Raw genomic sequence first — 19,743 nt, forward strand, 5'->3', positions numbered from 1 at the left:
ACTCAGAACAGACTGCAAGTTCCGTTTGCCATTTACACTTTGTGTTTTGTGCACCTAGAACATGGACGTTACCAAGTTGAAGTCGGTAGGGAAAGTGCCCTGGGCTGAATTAGGATGTTACCGACCAACTGCTTGCCGGTTATTCGGCATCATTCGGGGAATCGTAGCTTCCAAATGGAGCAGTTAGAGCAGAGACAGACCGAGTAATCTCACCACCCAGTTCACTCGGTAAGAGAAGATGTCCGCATCCATCGGTTACTCTCAGCTTTAACTAGTTAATGCGTCAAGAAGTGAACTACTGCGTTCAGGTCAGCTAGCTGGTGATGCTAAGCTAGCGTTGACGAGCTGTTTAATCCTCTTGAGGTAAACCAGCTATTTAAAACAACTTCCTCTTACCATATTAACTTGTAGCTCGGTATTTGATGTGCGTGTAAACCATAAATTGTTGTTGTGCCCTTTGTAGCTAATAGTTTTAGTGGTTTGTATTGACATTGGCTTTGCTAAGTTAGCTAACCTAGCAATCTCCTCAATGCTAGCTAAGTGAACGCAACATTTTCCATCGGCCTGCCGTAAAGCAGCACCTACTGACTCACTAATCTCTCTGATATCTTCTGCTTAATGGCAGGAATGACAGTTATTAATTAGTAATAAGTGTGTGTGTGTGTGTGTGTGTGTGTGTGTGTGTGGTGTTTATATTATCTTGCTGGATAAACAGTTCTTGCACGAGCAGTTTGTCTAACTAGATTAGCTAGCTCAAGCTAGCGTCATTAGCACTGTTTTATTGCTAGTTAGCGTAGTGGCTTCAGATTATTATTATTATTATTGCTATTATTTTTAAAGATAATTATTAATCAAAAGTGTAGCGTTGTTTGGTAGTCTAATGCCTAAAGCTGTCTAGGCTAAATGATGAGCTTTTCTCAGCCTGGGATGGATGCTGTGTAGTGCACAATATCCACTGGACGCTTTCTAATCATATTTCAGATTGATTTTATTACCATAATCCAACTAGTCAGATATTTTCAGCACCTTAAGCAAACACGTAATGTTTTATTAGAGCTGTTTCTTTCTGAACTTTCCACCCACTGAGCCAAGTTGGTTAAATCCTAGTGAGCTGGTTTCGAGTTGCAGTGAATCAGATGGAACCTGACATGCATGATACTGAACATGGCTTTAAACTCATTCAGCTTTCATCCTGCTTGATTGTGATCTATAATAAAGCCTCAGATTCCTCCTGCCAGACCCCTGACACGTAAACCACAGTGACAGGGATTTCATTTTTTTGGGCTATTGTTGTTGTCCATCATCATAATCATCATAATCGTGACAAGTTTTGCTTGCTAGGACCAAGGAAAGATGATCTGATCCAGGTTTTCTCTTTCTGCTCATTGTTGTGTGAGGTGGATGAGGTGTCGTCTGTCAGCGTCGGAGCCACTCGAAGCTGTTTCCACTGCAACAGGAGACGTGTGTTCAGTGACTGTGGTCACAACACACACACACACACACACACACACACACACACGCTGACACATACGCATAGACATACGCATACACAGCTGAGCTTTCAGTATCACACCAAATCATCTAATACTGGCTGTGTTCACATGCACGTCAATATTAATCAGATTAATTTGCAAATATTCGAATTAGTATTGAGTCATGTGAACGCCGCACCCCGATTGCCCGATTCAGATTAAGACAATATTCTGATTCCCGAAATTCCGATTCCCACCCCTGGAATATGCCTGTTTTAATTGGACGTTTGTTTCATGTAAGCACCTTATTCAGAAAATCCACTGAAAGGAGATATATGCGCGTGCTCAGTCCGCAAGGAATTGTGGGTGTTAACAGATGCTTATCTGTAGGCTAGGTATTTAGGAATGGCAACTCGGGCATACTTACAACAAGCATCACTAAAACAATGACTTTCAGTTGAGCTGGATCAAATTGTTTAGAAAAGATTCGTCTTTGGCGTCTGACAAGCGTCATTTATATTTGCGTTCTTTTTTTTTGGTCATTGCTTGAGTTGATTAAAACTATCACCCTTAGGACATAGTTTATTTTTTAGCCATTTTATGTACCTCTCTTAGATATTCGTCTGATTCTGATTAATTTGACCAAAGATATGAGTGGAGCTTTATATCTCGTATCTGAGAGATGTTGAGGTTTAATTATAAAGCTTGAGACTCTCATGTGTAAAACCCCTGATAGAGGCACAGAGTTTATAATGGCTAGTCTTGTACTGCATCTTTAGAGATGGAGAGAAGAAATCTTTTTTATATTTATATATACACTGTCTTTCTATCTTCTCTTCTTGCTGTGTTCATATTGATTGAGACTTGATATGTTACTAACTGATAATGACCTGCTGGTGAGGTAACATGGCCTGGGGGAAGTTTTAGGCACTAGAGAACATGGTGTAGTTGAGGAAAGTGTGGTTAAGGGGAAGTGTCCTCACATGGTCACAGTAACATTTGCATGAAAAGCCCAGATCACGTGTGGAGCTAAGCTCAAGCAGCTGGGCTTGAGAGAGCTTTATGCTCAAAAGGCACTGAGTAGTCATGAACGTGATGCGATTAATTAGACAACAAACCTGTAAAACTCAATAAAATTTTAGCATTTACTGAATGTAAACTGTAATCCAAGTCACTTTTTAAATTAAAACGACACCATGGCTATTTAACTTAGGCGAAGGTGCTGGTTACGTAAAATTGTACAGTATAGAAAAGGGAGAAGAGAGAAGAAAACAAGGTGAGAGGTGACGGTGTTGGAAGGGAAAGGGTAAGCAAGTTAGAAACAGTTACTGAGATACTGTAATTCCAAAGTCTACCCCAGCACGTAATGATCCGCCTGCTACGTTGGCTAGTCTGGTCTTGATCTCTTTGTGTACTTTAAACAGAAAAGACGTCTTTTGCGCAAGAAAGACAGGGCAGTTTGAGTTCATATTCGTGAGGAGTGCGAACAGAGCTCTTGCACTGAGGTTGAAACCTGAAGTGATGCAGCCTACAGATGAGACTTTAAAGAGGAAACACCCACAGCAGCCATTTCGAGGATCACTACATACTGAAATGATAAAAAGCCTTTTCTTCTAGGGGCTCTCTCAGTGGCTGCTTTCAAAAGGTTCAGCTGAGGGACACTTTGCTCCCGACCTATTACTCTGAATTAATAATGGCCGTTTTTTATTGCTCCCTTGGGGACAGCCTTCAGCTTGTGCATTTGTATTTGTTTGCATTTTTGTAAATTTCTTGAGGAGAACTAGGTGGCAATGTGGGCAGATTTTCTCGGGCTAAGTCTGTCTGTTACTAAAGTGCAGTATTGATTTTTGTTTACGTGTCAGTGATTGTGCAACAGAAGAGCATTGGTTTCAACTTTAAAAAAAAAAAAAAAAAAAGACGTTAAAGTGTATTCCAAGCTGTTGCTACTTTTTACCTTTCCAAAAGCAGGAAGCTCCAAAGCCCTTGGAAGGAGTAGGGCGTAGTCATGATGACTTTAGCACGGGCCTCAACCATAAACATTACATCTGTTGTTCTGAGACATCCCCGTCTGCGATTGGTCCAAGGCCTGAGTTTTAGTTGTGTAGAAATGAGTTCTTAGACAAATGTAATGTGGCTGCATTTGTCCCGGAATCACCTCCACAAGTGATCTGATCGGATCTTAAAATGCATTTGACTCTGACCCTGATCCTGATGTTTTTAGTTCTGTCCACGTGTGATTACCAGAGACAGAGTCTGAATAGGATCTGTGATTGGTCCAGAAGAGATTTTCTTTTAATGCCGTGATGTTGGTCCAGAAGAGATTTTCTTTTAATGCCGTGATGTTGGTTCAGCTCACAGCTCCCTCATACGCATTCTGAGCCCCGAGCGGTGCAATGTCCTACTTCTTTTTGAATACACTTATATGAAGTACGTAGCCACCTTTATGGCCCACCAGTAGCGCCATATTGGGAGCCTTTATATCTGTGATATCTGTGTGATATCTGTAATATCTGTGATTGGTCCAGAAGAGATTTTCTTTTAATGCCGTGATGTTGGTTCAGCTCACAGCTCCCTCATACGCATTCTGAGCCCCGAGCGGTGCAATGTCCTACTTCTTTTTGAATACACTTATATGAAGTACGTAGCCACCTTTATGGCCCACCAGTAGCGCCATATTGGGAGCCTTTATCCTGTGAGCCGTGGGTGTAACAGAACAAAAAACTTGGTAGCAATAAGGAGGATGGGACTATGCAGAGCTTTATGTGTAGAGAGGAGTAGGCTGGTTTGTACTTTACTCAGGATGACGCAGGAACTGACAGAGAATATGTGTAATATGAGTTGAGTGCTTTGTGTGTGTGTGCACTTTAGTTGCAATTAGTTGCAGTTTGTTATTTTTGACAAATACAGTAGATAGACAGTTTTAATAATTTAGCTGAGATTTTAGGATTAAGCTAAACCAAGCCACAGTGACCTGATGCTGTTTTCTCATTCTCTCTTTCTCTTTCTCTCTCTCTCTTTTTTTTTTCCATATAGGGGCCTAACCTTATCTGGCCATGGGTGACACAGAGCTGGAGCTTTCCCCTTCCCATCTGGAGGAGCTACAGAAGAGTCCGTCAGCCTCGTCCACCTCCACTACCTCGTCTCTCTCCCTGCCCTCCTCACCATCCTCTGGCCCACGGCCTCTGACCAGCTCCAGCCCCAGTGCCAGCGAAGGCCTACCAGCTTCTAGCCCTCCACTGGATGTCATATCAGAGGGTGTTGGTGAGCTGAGTCTGGTTATTGATACTGAAGTAGCCAAGAAAGCCTGCCAGGAGGTGCTGCAGAAGGTGAAGTTCCTCAAAGGTGATGGAGAGACACCTTTGCCCACTGCTGCACCTCACCTGGTGAATGGAACTGAACACACTGAGCCCTTGAACGGGGAAGGTACAGGATCAGGCAAGCCTCCGAAGATCACGGAGGAGGAGGAGGTGCCAGCAGTGGGCACGGTGAAGAGTGCGCGCCGTCGCCACAAGAACAACTCATCCAAGCAGTCGTGGCTTCTACGCCTGTTCGAATCCAAGCTGTTTGACATTTCCATGGCCATCTCGTACCTATACAACTCCAAGGAGCCCGGTGTGCAGGCCTACATTGGCAATCGGCTCTTCAGTTTCCGAGACGAGGATGTGGACTTCTACCTGCCACAGCTGCTCAACATGTACATCCACATGGACGAGGACGTGGGTGACGCCATTAAGCCATACGTGGTGCACCGCTGCCGCCAGAGCATCGGCTTCTCACTGCAGTGCGCCTGGCTGCTCGGCGCTTATTCATCTGATATGCACATTTCCACACAGAGGCACTCGCGTGGCACCAAGCTGCGCAGACTCATCCTGTCCGACGAGCTGAAGCCGACCGGTCAGCGTGCTCGCCTCCACCAGCAGCAGCAGCAGAACCACATCCTCGGCCCAAACGTGAGCGAGCACGGCCTCTCGCCCTCAAAGCGCACTCATCAGCGCTCCAAATCAGACGCCACCGCCAGCATCAGCCTCAGCAGCAACCTCAAAAGGACAGCCAGCAACCCGAAAGTGGAAATCAGTCAGGATGAGGTGAGCAGTCTGAATCTGTGAGAGAAATCTGCTGCATGAAATGGCTTAATTTTAAATTCTTCTTTGATCACTGTGTCTGTGTGTGTGTCAGTGTTTTGAATATGTAATTTAATTTTTCATGGCTACAGCATCAGTGTTAGAGGGTGTGACCATCCAGATAAAGGAATCGGACACAAGCTAATTGAAAACCGCTTAAAAATGTCACTGTTTAATTCATAGACTTGCATTCTCAGATGTAGAAGTCAGTAAGAGGCATCCATCAACGTTCAGGATTTTTCAGTTCATTAATTATTCCAAGCCCCTGAGACGCATCTCTGATGAGTGACATTTTTCATCTTTATTTGAATTTCATTGTTAGAAAAGTCACTGCCACAATCAGGTTCATTTTGCTGTCTTTTCTTTTTGCTCATCCATCAGGCCAAATTATATTAAGAAGTGATTTTTCGAGGTATGGATACAATCGCCTAGATCACATCAGGTATCTAAGAAACAATGCACAGAGTCTGGTGTTACATGAGAAGATCCCTGAAATAGGAGTGTTCACATAATCATAGTCCTTTGTGCTTTATGCTGAATAGAAGTGAAGCAAACATGACTGAGTTTTTTTTTTTTTCTTTCTATAATACATCTTGTGGCCTCTGACAGGTATCTTATAATCATCATAATGAGTGGGCATAATCATTATCTTTTTCCTTCACTGTAGAATGCCCATCTCTTTTACTTGCCTGTTTGTGTTGCCATAGCAACACTGATGTCATTATTCAGATGCGATTGCAGCTGTGGTGATGTGGACGAGGATTAGTGTTACGGAAGTTTTTGCTATGAACCTGTGTTGATTTAGAGCCCTAAGAATAAATATATACAATATATGCAGAGAAAATAACATCTTGAGGCATTGTGAAAACTGAATCCTTGTTTAATCTAGTATTTTGATAGCAAAAGCATGAAAAAGCAGCGGAACCTAGCTTTAGCTGTGATATCTGGGTTTAAAACACAATTATGATTTTAGCATAAGGAGTAGTTATATATAATTTAATGGAGTGCCACACCTGGCTCGAGCATTGCTTTGTAGCACTGAAGTGTTTTAGTAATTCAGATTATTTCAGGCGTTGGCCTGAATTATACCACGGAGTGTTTGAATTCTCGAATCTAGTCGGTCCGAAGACAGAACGGCTCAGAGAGTAGTTCCGGCAGTAACGTGAACCACAGGTTAATATTAATGCATTCTTTATATGTTATAATTAATGCATTTATACGTTATAAAATACGTAATTTCTATAGTAACAGCTCATACACAGGGACTTGTACTGCAGACACTCCACATAATCAAATATTAATAATAAATGGATTTAAAAAATTAATTATAATTGTTAATTATAATGATAATGTATTTTAGTAGACATTTATTTAACATTTATGGAAGGGGTATCAGTTGTAAGATTCCCAGCTCAGTAAATCATGTTTTTTGAGAGAGAGAGAGAGAGAGAGAGAGAGAGAGAGAGATTGACTGTTCATTGCAGCTATAACATAAGTGAGAATGGGAACTAACTTGTCTCTCAGATGTTCCTCAACTTTAAATCTTACTATAAACTATTAATATGTACAACGTGCCATTCATTAATAATGACACATTGTAATTGTTTGTTTTATACCAAATTACTGTGGTTTAAGCAGAATAACACACAACAGACAGTTATTATACGATAATAATGCACTTCATGGGTGGCATTTGTGCACCTGCAGCATCACACTCCCCTGATGTGCATTATTTTAGAATTATATATTTCTGTTGTGTGTTATTCCTTACATAATGACCAGATTCACTTCTCTGCCACAAGATGTTTTCATTTGAACTCCAGTTTGTTCCTGGTTTGTTTGGGAGCAGCAATAGCCACTGTCATATTTATGCCAAGGTTTTGCTTTACCCAACACACTCTGGCTCCACCCATCTTTGTTGTAAGCTTGCTTATGATTGGCTGAATTGTCTGTTCTTCAGAAAGTTCAAGCCCTGATCTAGGCCAGAAGTCAGTATGCCAGGCTTTGGGATGAGAATGAACGAGAGATCCCGTGTAGCAGCATTATCGTAAGAGACAAACACAGCATAACTGCTGCAGCATGTTGACCACAAATGTCCAGGCTGATGGCGGCTCCCTGAGCAGAGATTACGGTTTAATCTAGAGGAGTTTGGACTCGTCTCTTGTCTCTGATGAATCACAGCCGCTGCCTAACCAATGAGACAGGAGCTTTTGTAAACAAGCTGAAAGCAACACTTGGCAAGAAAGCCTTCTCTGTAATTTTGTGCTCGTTTGGCTCTCAGCATTTTTTCCATCTTGTGTTAGAGAGCTCATGGCTAGTATCATGTGAAAGATCAGATGATCAGTTTGTGTGTTCTTAGGATAATATATCCTGGGCCTTTGGTAATGTTTGCTGAGCTTTGTTTGTTCCACTTCAGGGTTTTTTTTGTTTTCCATTCTTATTTTTAATGCACAATTTCATAAAGTCTGGACTGATTGATTTGTTCTCCACATTCCTAGTTGGCTGGGAAGTGATAAGGATTCTTATCACTTAAGGTTATTGCAGTAGATGTCTTGCGTCATGGCAGCATTACAGTGTGCATTTCGCAATGTACAGAGACGTCACTAACTATTAGTACTATTTATTATTTTTAAGTGTTTTGCTTTAGCCCATTACTTGGGCTAAAATGTATAAATGATTATTTGGTACAATTGTAACGAAAGCTGCAAAAGAATCCAGATGAATGGAAAAAAAAACCTTATGTGTTTTGAAAATTTGTCTTGTTTTATGAGTCTAAACATATTTAGTCAAAACCATTAAATTACATATGAAGTGAGCTACACTTTTATTCCCCATCAGTCTTATTCAAAGCGTGTGGTGGTGATTAAGTTCGGTTGGTGAAGAACGTGACCCACAGGGCAGTCAGCTGAAACTTGATGTACTTGGCGACTGCAATTCTTAAAAAAAATCTTGTTTTTCTATTAGACTGGGTTGGCATTTCCGTGTAAGTGCTACTGTAGTGAGTTAGCATGCAAATTCTGTTTAGCGTACAAACTCTGCCTTTGGAAAGACGTTACTGCTAAGCTGTGTAAATGAACTGCAGCTGTAGGAGCACATCTGGTCGGTGTCCGAGAGAAAGAGAGGTTAAGATGTCTGTGCTGTGTTCATTTATCCTAAGCACTGGCTGCAGAAACAGAACCGTGTGGCCCAGAGGCTTTGAGACTTGTTGAGTCATGGAGCCATGAAGTTGTATCTTTAAACATAATCGTGAGCTTTGTGTTTGTTTTGTTTTGTCTTGCTCTTACCCCCTTCCACCACTCCCCCTGCTCTTGCACCGTAACCCACCCCTCCTTTTCCCAGGACATGAGCTCCAGCTCCGACAGTCTTGAGTTAGAGGCTGGTACCGTAAGTCAACCACTGTCTAATAGCATTCTTATCTGTGCATTGTGGGATGATGGCTGCTTCTGTTTGCAGTTGGGGTTGGACTCCCAGATTCCTTCAGATGTGTGCCTTTTAAAATTTGCAAGCATGTCATCCCGAGATCATTGTATTATTAATACCATTTATTTTGCTGTATTTCGGTATCAGCAGGACACTTGTCCAATGAGACTTGCGATTATGTCTATGAGCTGACATGCTTGTAAACGTAGCCTTTGTCTTTTTTCCTCCTGTTATCCTACCCATTGTTGTAATTAATGGAACAATTAAAGAAGGGTTTCTCTTTTCTGGTGAAAGTTTGACATCTGTAAAAGCCCAAGTTTGCTGATTATTGAACAGAGATCATTTAAGGAGCCTTAAGGCCTTTTCACACCGAACATGGGGCAACTACATTTTACAAAAGTGAAAAATAATTTACTTTATTACTTTATTCAGTTATCTATCTGTCAGCTTCTGTGGAGTGTGTTATCCTTATCCTAAAAGAAACACATGAAAAAGGAAAGATAGCAATTCTGGGTTCATCCAGTCCTTAAAGAAGGCGGCAACGTCTGCACATACAGGACCTCAGGATGTACAGTGACCATTTTACTGTCACATGACGGCATATCTGCATATTCTAGCACCGTCCTTGCCAAAAATGCATAAATGACCAGGTAACGATGCACGCTGAGCAGTGTTTGGCCATATATTTGTAAATAAATGTAGATTATGGAGAGTTGAATTAGTAGGAGCTGAAATCATGTAAAAGCATAAAACCCCACACCCTGGCGATATGCATTTTTGTAGTCACTCTACTTGTCATTCTACTCTTTGAGCTCTGCCACAAGTTAGCATGTATCATCTGTGTTGTCTGGTTAACATCATGACCAGTCTGTTATGTGAATACAGTCTTACCTTTTTGGTTTTCACCAAAATGAAGTCATCACAGACAAAAACCAGATGCATCTGTGCAGCGCAGCAGTGTCATTCTAGATGTGCAGGCGTTTATAGAAATTAGGGCTGCACAATATATCGAAATGATCAAAATATCGTGATATGCATATCGCAAGGGCTTGCGATAACTGAATGATTTTAATACTTCAGAATGTTACGAAAAGTCAAAGTTTTAGGACGACGCCCATAGCAGAGAATGCATTTTTTTTTTCTGCAAAAGAATATGTAATGTATGTTGATTATGTCATTTTCAGTTTTTATAAATATAATTTAAATTGATTTTACACACTTAAAGCATTATTGTATCGTGCAGCCCTAATAGAAATATGTTTGTTAAAATCTTGTCACCACCTTTTACTTGGTGCGTGTGTTTGGTGTGCACAGGCCTTTAGTCTAGACAAAGTCCATAATTGATTGTTTGCTCCCCTAACCATAAAGTCAGTTTGCTGTCCTCAGGCACTTCGGCTGGAAACAGTACCAAATAGCCATAATGGAGTCAAACACGTAAATGCAGGAATAATGTCTTCCTAATGTGCTGGGTCTGAAACTGGGTCTTTCTTTTTCTTTAACTCAACTGTAAAAATATTTTGTGGTCCTCTATATCTGGTACTTGGCATTGATTTCCTTGTGCCAGAATTATTTCTGATCTAATCCTACAGTCAGTAATTTAGTTAGATTATGGATTTTATATAGAATGATACTTTGAATAGGTCTGCCTACATTTATTTTAATTAGCTGTTTGTGGGGTTCGCTAAGTAAACAAACTCTCTCTTGTTATTGTTATTCAAACAGTGAATTACTTCTATAAAGCTGTTACCTTGAGGTATTGTCTGTTACTATGGTAAATCAATCACCATGCAATCATCAGCACTCTGTTCTTGATAATGTGGTTAAATGGGATGTACCTGCCTTTGTTTAAGCATTCGCTAAAATGTGATTTCACCTTCTAGGTAAATGATTTGTGGTTAAGCTTTCTCTACAGCCTCGTATACGTGGTACTCAAATTTATGTCTCCGTATTACCATGGGAGCAGTAAATAACTGCAGATAACACATATGGAGGAGTTTGACGAGTCTTGCTCCACATCTGCCATTGTGGAATGGGCTCATTTTTCATCTCAGTAATGCTCTCATTCAGGTTGTTCATTCATGTCACACTTGTGCCATCCTATGGTCAGCTGTCGCTAGAAAGCACTCTTGTGTGTGTTTTTTTCCCCCTCATTTGTTTACACCCTCATACTTTGCTTTGATTTCATAATGATTGTGTCATGCATGTTTAATTTGGCTGTCTACACGTTTTGTTTTGTAGTAATTGCAGTCTCAGTTGTCACTATTACCAGTAACTTTTGCCGCTTGTTGGTCACTAGTGTTTTGATGGTATATTTGCGAAATACATGTACTCAAATTTCAGTCTTCAATTTCTGTTTCCTCTCCCCTCTTTCCTTGTCTTTGGCACTCTACTGTCCTCCTGTCAGCCTGTACGTCTGACTCCTCAGCGTGAGTTCATTAAGTCTCTGATGGGTATTGGGAAAAGACTGGCCACTCTGCCCACCAAGGAGCAGAAGACACAGAGACTCATCTCTGAGCTCTCGCTGCTTAACCACAAGCTGCCAGCACGTGTGTGGCTGCCCACTGCGGCGTTCGACCACCATGTGGTGCGAGTTCCTCACACACAGGCCGTTGTGCTCAACTCAAAAGACAAAGTGAGAATTTTTTTTTTTTCTTATTTTCTTCAAAATAATTAAAATAATTCATATGAATCCTTGTATTGAGGCATTTGACACATTTCTTTAATTTTATATTGTTCTCAGGCACCATATCTAATCTATGTGGAAGTTCTGGAGTGTGAGAACTTTGAGACGTCAAGTGTACCAGTGAGGATTCCAGAAACACGCATCCGCAGCACACGATCCGTAGAGAATCTCCCAGACTGTGGTATCACAGCCGAGCAGCGCGCCAGCAGCTTCTCTACTGTTCCCAACTACGACAACGATGATGAGGCCTGGTCCGTGGATGATATTGGAGAGCTCCAGGTTGAGGTACAATGACACAGCTGCTCTTTTTGTTTTGCTCTGTTTTTTTTTTTTTTAACAAATTGTTTATTTTGTCCTTCTGTAAATTTATCTATCCCTTGTTCCTCTTTAGCTGCCCGAGATCCATACTAACAGCTGTGACAACATCTCCCAGTTCTCAGTTGATAGCATCACCAGCCAGGAAAGCAAAGAGCCAATTTTTATTGCTGCTGGAGATATCAGGTACACTTTGATACATTTAGCTAGACTCACAATAACCTCTACAGAGCCTCTGACGTATGCATCATTTTAGTCCATTTGAATCAATACCTGACGCCTCATTTATCAACCGTGCGTATGTATACAATGGATTTAAAAAGTCTACACACCCCTGTTAAATGGCAGGTTTTATTAAGTAAAAGAATGACAGTAAGATAAATCGTGTCAGGTCATTTCCCACATTCAGTGTGAAATTGTAAAGTATACAAATAAAGTGAAAAACAATCAGAAGCTTTTTTAGGGTAAAAAGGAAAAATAAAAAACTTACAATAACTGAGTTGAATAAGTGTGCACACCCCTAAACTAATACAGTGTTGAAGCACCTTTTGATTACATTACACCACTCAGTCTTTTTGGCTGAGTCTATCCGCGTGGCACATCTTAACATGGTAATATTTTCCCACTCGTTCTTGCAAAAATATTGTAGATCCACCAGATTGTAAGGGCATCTTCTGTGCACAGCTCGCTTCACGTCACCCCACAGTTTTTTAATTGGATTCAGATCTGAGCTCTGGCTAGGTCATTCGAAAACATTGATCTTTTGGTTAAGCTATTCTTTGGTTGATTTGGATGTATGCTTTGGGTCATTGTCGTGCTGAAAGGTTAAATTCCTTTTCATCTTCAGCTTACTAGCAGAGGCCTGAATGTTCTGCACTAAAATCAACTGGTATTTGTAGCTATTCATGATTCCCTCCACCTTGATAAAACCCACAGTTCTGTCTGAAGATAAGCAGCCCTAAAGCACGATGCTGCCACCACCATGCTTCACTGCGGGGGTGGTGTTCTTTTAGTGATGGATTTTAGAGAGACATCTTGTTCTTTGTAATGTCGCTGTGGTGCCCAATTTTTTCCACTTGTTGATGATGGCCTTTGCTGTGTTCCATGGTACAGCTAATGTTTTGGAAATTCTGTTGTACACCTCTCCTGATTGATATTTTTCAACAAGTGAGATACAGTACAAGCTCTTTACAGACCATGGCTTTGGCAGTTACATGAAACCAAGATGTCAAGAAAATCCTACAGAAACAGCTGGTCTTTATTTGGGGTTAATCAGAAAAAAATTATTGATGACAGCTGTATGATAATTACTTTTGAACATAAGATTGAATGTGATTGGTTCATTCTGAACACAGCCACATCCCCAATTATACATAGGTGTACATACTTATGCAACAAGGTTATTGTAACTTTTTTTATTTTTCCAACGATTGTTTTTCACTTTTGTATGTTGTAATTTCACAATGAGGGTGGAAAAGGTTCTGACATGATTAATCTTAGTTAAAATTTTTTATTTTTTTTTTTACTTCACATTATCAAGTTTTGCTTATGCTTGAGGATGTGTGTATTTCTTCACACTTCTGACCATGTGTATGCAAGAACCCCTTGTGGCAGAAAAGTGTAATAGCAGGTAAACTGACTATGCGGCGCTTCTATATCACATACTGTCTATTATATCAGCATAATTGAGCGAGCAATTACTGATTTCCGTGTTCACAATGCAGAGAGATGAAACAGAAGGAGTGTAAAGTGAAGTCATACAAAAGAAACATTTTAAAGATCGATTAGGATTATGCCTTGTTTCAAGATTTGGCTGATTCAGCTTTGCGTAGGGACTGTGGTGTTTTTATCACCAATGGAAACTCTATGCTGAGAGTGAGGAGTGGATCATCGGTCAATTTTGTTTGCCCAGTGCCGTTTTAGTTGATCTCTGTTCTAGTGCTTTTAGCCATGAGTATATTTCAGAGAGAAATTGGAGACTGTACTAGCATTTCCCAACCATGTTGACATGCCTTACCTTCATTCATATCTCTCACACTGCAATACATTACATTTCCAAAACCAGTAGCAGAAAAGATAGCAAAAATGGCTTCTAAATGGAATTGGGGAAATAGTTTCTAAATGTAAGTTGGGAAATAGAATGCACACACGTACTTATTCGTATTTTTATTTATTAGACAAACTAAACTAAATAAAATTGCCAAATAAACCATTTTTGCTCTACTTAATGCAACAGTATCTTTACCTCATTGTCGTTGAAGTTTCTTCTTAGACTTCTTGCATCTCCTTCTTGCGTCGTCTTAGACTTTTTTGGCATGCTCCATGTCGTCAGACACAAGAAGTACCATGAGCAGGCTACTGTGCTTTCTACAGGGAAATTGTTTACCATATGTGATGATTTGAGGGCATTTCTTTATGCAAATGAGTGTGGCAGTGCACGAGCGAAGTGGTCTCGGTCCAGGTCGCTTCCCAGTGAACTGTAGTGGTTACACTGAGAGAGTGATTCTACCCGATCCAGACAGAACCTTTATAATAGGTCGTTGGTGACAGTTTTTGTCGATTCAAGCTGATAAACTGAGCCACTAGGTGCAAATGGAGCCACAAGACAGAGCTGTAGTGCTGAAGAAAGTTTTATTGGACGCTGGATGCAATACACAAAATGTTTAAAACTAGTTATTTAAATAATAATTGAATCATTTGCTTAATGCTAGTTCTCGGTGCTCAGGGTGATTTGTCATTTCACCGTGCACCTACAGAGAGTTTGTTTATCTTTCACCCATCTTTTTTTTGTTTTTTGGTTTGTTTAATTATATGCAGTGTGAAATTAAAACCAAACCAAATAGCTAGTGCTTTGATTCGGACTGGGCAAAGAGACTAATTGGTGTGATAATAAGACTTTTAAACTTTTAAAAGTGATTTCTGTATTTTTTCTGTATGTATTGACTTTGGGTCATTGTCTCTCTCCTAATTTGGGTTTCCATGCACTTATTTAGGCGGCGCCTCTCTGAGCAGCTTGCCCACACGCCAACCACATTTAAGAAGGACCCAGAGGATCCCTCAGCAGTAGCCTTAAAAGAGCCCTGGCAGGAGAAGGTTAGGTAAGCAGAGAAAAGCACTTCATACCATGGGTAAAAGGTTTTTTTTTTTTTTTTTTCATTTTTGTTTATTAGTTTATTTGAAATAACTTGTGTTAATCTTTTTCTCTCCTGCTGTTAAACAGACGAATTCGAGAGGGCTCTCCATATGGGCATCTGCCTAACTGGCGTCTCCTCTCAGTCATAGTAAAATGTGGTGATGATCTAAGACAGGAGCTTCTTGCCTTCCAAGTGTTGAAGCAACTACAGGTTATTATCCTTTATTTTCTTTAATGATATTCAACTAGGAATTTCAGTGTTTTTCAGAATATGATCTTTGCAACTTTGTTAGTATGTCACTATAATTAGTTGGCATTAAATAGATTTATATTTTGTGATCTACAACCTGATAAACTTGTTCATTTGTTAATCATCATCTCTGTGGTTATAGGCAATCTGGGAGCAGGAGCGTGTCCCTCTGTGGATTAAACCCTATAAGATCCTGGTCATCTCCTCTGATAGTGGCATGATTGAGCCAGTGGTCAATGCCGTGTCCATTCATCAAGTGAAGAAGCAGAGTCAGCTCTCGCTGCTTGACTACTTCCTGCAGGAGCATGGCAACTACACTACAGAGGCTTTCCTCACTGCACAGCGCAACTTTGTGCAGAGTTGTGCAGGTTACTGTCTCATCTGCTACCTGCTGCAGGTTAAGGACAGGTGAGGCTGAAAGTTCTATCACATCACACCTGTTTTAATTTGTGCTCATTGTGTAGACCTGTGGAGCCACAATTGCTCTCGTCCATTATTAGGAGTGACTGAGATTAGTAAAATAAAGTGAAGTAAATATTTTGGTCTCCGAACATGTCTGTTTCCCAGGGTTCATCATAGCAATTGATGGAACCTAAAATGAAGAAAACTAAAGTGCCTCAAGACAATTAATGAGCATATGTGAATCAGAAGATATTACAGATAATGTGTATAAATAACAGGAAGAATCTCTCTCCTGCTGTCTCACAAACACAGACTCACAAACAAATACAAGTACTGGTCAGATACCTTTTACTTTCTTTTCCTAAAAGAAGTTAGAACCGTAAAGAGGACCATTATTAGGAATGACAATTCTGTACTTTTGAACTTTATTTTTTAACTCAGTCTGTAATTGCTCCTGTAAACACCACCTTTAGACAACAAAAACATATATAATTTTATGCAGGTATTAATATCAACACACAATCATTCTAACTTGTAAGAATTCGGTTAAAACTTTATTGTCCAGAGATCACTAGTTTGAATCCTGAAGATGTCACAGCCATCCATGTGTACAAGAGTACTAAATTGGCCATACTCTGTGAGTGGGAGGGGGGTGGTATGTGCTCTCTCCCCTATCAGTCACAGAGACACTAGCCAATCATGGGCATCTATGAGCTCATGCATGCAGGAGGGGGTAGATAGCGCTTTCCTCCGTGTGTGTTACACTGCCCCGTGACGCAGCACGAGCAGCGGTTTGAAAAGATGCGGTTGGCTGGCTTCACGTGTCTCAGAGGAAGCATGTGAGGGCCTTCACCCTTCCATAAAGTAAAATGTCTTTCTAGGCAAAGTGCATTTATGGCGTGTTGCTGTCATAAAACACGAATGGAATTTATCTTAGTCCCAGGTCATACTCTACACTGGGAGTAATTTTAGTCATAAAAACGTTTTCAGCGTGATTCTTATCAGTAATACTGAGAGGCTTGATGAATACAAACTCGTATCTGTGTGTACACAGTGGATGATTTAGGATTGCAAAAGTGAAATATTTAATAAGTATCAACTGCTTTTGTTGGCGTGGGAGTGAGATGATTCATCAAATCAGTCACTGATTGTGAAAGTCTTAGACTTGTCACAGTATATAAAGAAACTGTGCATATTTCATCCTCCTGTGACCACTATTACATAAGAGAGATACTACAATTATTAACAAACCACATACTGTGCAGTTTGTGTACAGGTGGATTATTATGATTAACCCTGAGTGTCTCTTTATAATGTACAGTACTTATTGGATCTTATAATGTTCTGCTTTCCAGGCACAACGGAAACATTTTGCTCGACTCTGAGGGTCATATTATTCACATTGACTTTGGCTTCATTTTGTCAAGCTCTCCAAGAAACCTCGGCTTTGAGACTTCTGCCTTCAAACTGACCAATGAGTTCGTAGATGTAAGGACACGTGTATATGTATTGGCGTGGAAGGAAATATATTGAAAGATATGAAAAGTACCACACACAAGCTTTTTGTTCAGATTTCAAAACTTTGGTTATCTTTTAGGTCATGGGCGGTCAAGATGGAGACATGTTCAACTATTACAAGATGCTCATGCTTCAGGGTCTCATTGCTGCACGCAAACATATGGAGAAAGTCATCCAGATAGTGGAGATCATGCAGCAAGGTAGTGTCTATCCCTGAGCAGTTCTCTAAGAGCTTTTGGAGTGTGTGGCAATGGAAGATTTAGTAGCATTTCTTTTGATTAGCATGACAAAATTCTTCTCTAGTAGTCACTTTTTGCTCATGGTTAGAGTTTGTGATTCCTCTCCAGGCTCCCAGCTGCCCTGCTTTCATGGCTCCAGCACCATTCGTAACCTGAAGGAGCGATTTCACATGAGCCTGACTGAGGAGCAGCTGCAGGTGTTGGTGGAGCAGATGGTGGACGGCTCCATGCGTTCCATCACCACCAAGCTGTACGACGGCTTCCAGTACCTCACCAACGGCATCATGTGAATGTGGTGTGAGAGCGGACTCGAACATTGTGACTAGGAAAAAGCTGCACCACTTTCAGAGGCCACTCCCAACCTTTTGCAACCTTTCTGTTTTCAACATCCTAGCGTGTTTGTACACCAAGACTGAGTTTTTGATCATGGATTTTATACCCTCTCAAGAGGTCTCAGCTGTGAAGTTTTGCTTTGTCTTTTTTTCCCTCTTCAAAGCTTTCACTCAGTTTCTTATTCCTTTCCTCTTACTGTGTTGTTTCTCCTGGGATCTGGGATATCCTTTTGGAATATGCTTTTATCCACTATGCTAGTGCCTCCTTTGACTGCGTTCAGACTCAAACTGCTTTTGTGTCTAATAAATGTGCTGTGTATTTACCGTCTTATATTCTCATGTTCTCCTGCGCAGTTTGGTTTCGGTATCACTAATAATTTCTATTTTTGTGAACAACCTACAGCTTTTACACCTACACATGCTGCAATCCCTGCTGAGACAACTCAACAGTGCACAGAGTCATGTGTTGAGTAATGCACATTGTGTAATATGAGGGAAAGAGGTAACAGCACACAGTCATCAGTGGGTTTTGTCTGATCAGTGTTATTTTAGCTGCAGTTTGAGAGAAGCAAACACTTCTTTCAAATCCAGATGTAAATGTTGAGCTAGGTGCTGCTGGTTGAGAGGCTCTTAAAAATTGGCCTCTCAAAGAGGCACTAATTGTTTCATTAAAGCTTTTTAATTGGCTTTATTTGACCTTTAAATCACACCTGCTGTCAAACTTGCCAGGTCCCACATGGCCACTATACTTTCAGGCTCATATAGGGAAAAAAACCCACTGATGCGATAAATCATGAGTGGGGTATGATCCTTGACACCTAATGACATTGACTTAAAGAGAAGAGAAACTAAAAGTCTAATTCTAACCATTGTAAGTATTAAAGTGTGATATGACAGAGCAAGAGTCAAAACACTATTTATTGCTTATTTACAATTACTTGCATTCTCATGTACAAGGATGGCTGACTTTTTTTTTTCATTTCATTTCAGTTTTTTTGAGCAGCAGAAATATATGATTCCTTAATGTGTACAAATGTACATAATATAAATTTTAAACTTCAGAAATGTACATGGACTCTTTTCTTATCAGAGTGACGGGGAGCTGTGCTGAAATAGGTAACTTGGTCCCTGAGCACATGAGTTACTTGACAGGAGAGTTTCATGAGATGTTGCTAATGGGGGGAGATTGACATTTGTGTAAATTGATAAGATGATAAGAAAAACAAAACCTGCAAATAAATGGAAGAACCCAGTGCATTATTAATGTTTAGTTTCAGATTATTAAATGCCACTACATGCATACATTTAAAAGTTATTATTATCATTATTATTATATGAAGAAAGAGACATGACCTGAGCGTTCCATTAACAAGACTTGTTCCTCCATTCTGTAGAAGCAGTTTTAATTCACCTTTTTTTCAGTGGAAGCCCACTTTTTGTGAATTATTTGAACATGTTTGAGTAAGCCGTTTCGGTGTCTATTCATCTTTGTCTTCACATTTTATACTTCTTTGTTTCTATGTTTTTCGCTTCATTTGTAACTTGTTTGACGGACCATCTCTCACGATCATGTGAATGACCTCCCCTAACTTGTGAATGTTACTTTGTATAATAAATTAAATGTATCTGTTTCATGTTGTGAGTGTTAATGTTGTCCACTGTAGTGCTGTTATAGTGTCGACTGCACATTTGAGTGTTTTCCCTGCTCCCAACACACCTGATTCAACTAATCAGTGAATTAACAGCACTTCCTGTGTTGATCTGGGAAACACACTCAAATGTGCAGGACAGAGTGTATTCCATGACAAGGGTTAGTAACTTGTGATTTAAGGTTTAAAAAAATCAAATGTGTGTAGGA

At 40.3% G+C, this 19,743-nt stretch overlaps 1 protein-coding gene across 3 annotated transcripts; it reads left to right on the top strand.

The window, feature by feature from the left end:
- Positions 1-69: 69 nt before the first annotated feature.
- pi4kb (phosphatidylinositol 4-kinase, catalytic, beta) lies at positions 70-19,519 on the top strand. 3 transcript variants are annotated; one of them, XM_026913731.3, is made up of 12 exons: positions 70-228; positions 4,506-5,557; positions 8,933-8,977; positions 11,418-11,645; positions 11,754-11,981; positions 12,088-12,197; positions 15,005-15,109; positions 15,232-15,355; positions 15,537-15,802; positions 17,152-17,284; positions 17,394-17,514; positions 17,662-19,519. In XM_026913731.3, the coding sequence occupies exons 2-12, from the start codon at positions 4,526-4,528 to the stop codon at positions 17,841-17,843; spliced, it is 2,574 nt and encodes an 857-aa protein (XP_026769532.1). In that variant the 5' UTR covers positions 70-228; positions 4,506-4,525; the 3' UTR covers positions 17,844-19,519. The 3 variants fall into 3 exon arrangements, with proteins under 3 accessions (XP_026769532.1, XP_026769531.1, XP_026769533.1); XM_026913730.3 differs by having other exon boundaries at positions 87-363; XM_026913732.3 differs by lacking the exon at positions 8,933-8,977 and having other exon boundaries at positions 88-363.
- Positions 19,520-19,743: the final 224 nt, after the last annotated feature.

Source organism: Pangasianodon hypophthalmus, chromosome 1 (genome assembly GCF_027358585.1).
Source record: "Pangasianodon hypophthalmus isolate fPanHyp1 chromosome 1, fPanHyp1.pri, whole genome shotgun sequence".
Classification (NCBI taxonomy): Eukaryota; Metazoa; Chordata; class Actinopteri; order Siluriformes; family Pangasiidae; genus Pangasianodon; species Pangasianodon hypophthalmus.

Bases quoted from the DNA above. Each gene is read 5' to 3' on its own strand.
- pi4kb (XM_026913731.3), top strand. From the start codon at position 4,526: ATGGGTGACACAGAGCTGGAGCTTTCCCCTTCCCATCTGGAGGAGCTA. The intron at 15,110-15,231 runs GTAAGCAGAGAA...GCTGTTAAACAG, and splicing joins CCCTGGCAGGAGAAGGTTAG to ACGAATTCGAGAGGGCTCTC. The intron at 17,515-17,661 runs GTAGTGTCTATC...ATTCCTCTCCAG, and splicing joins AGTGGAGATCATGCAGCAAG to GCTCCCAGCTGCCCTGCTTT.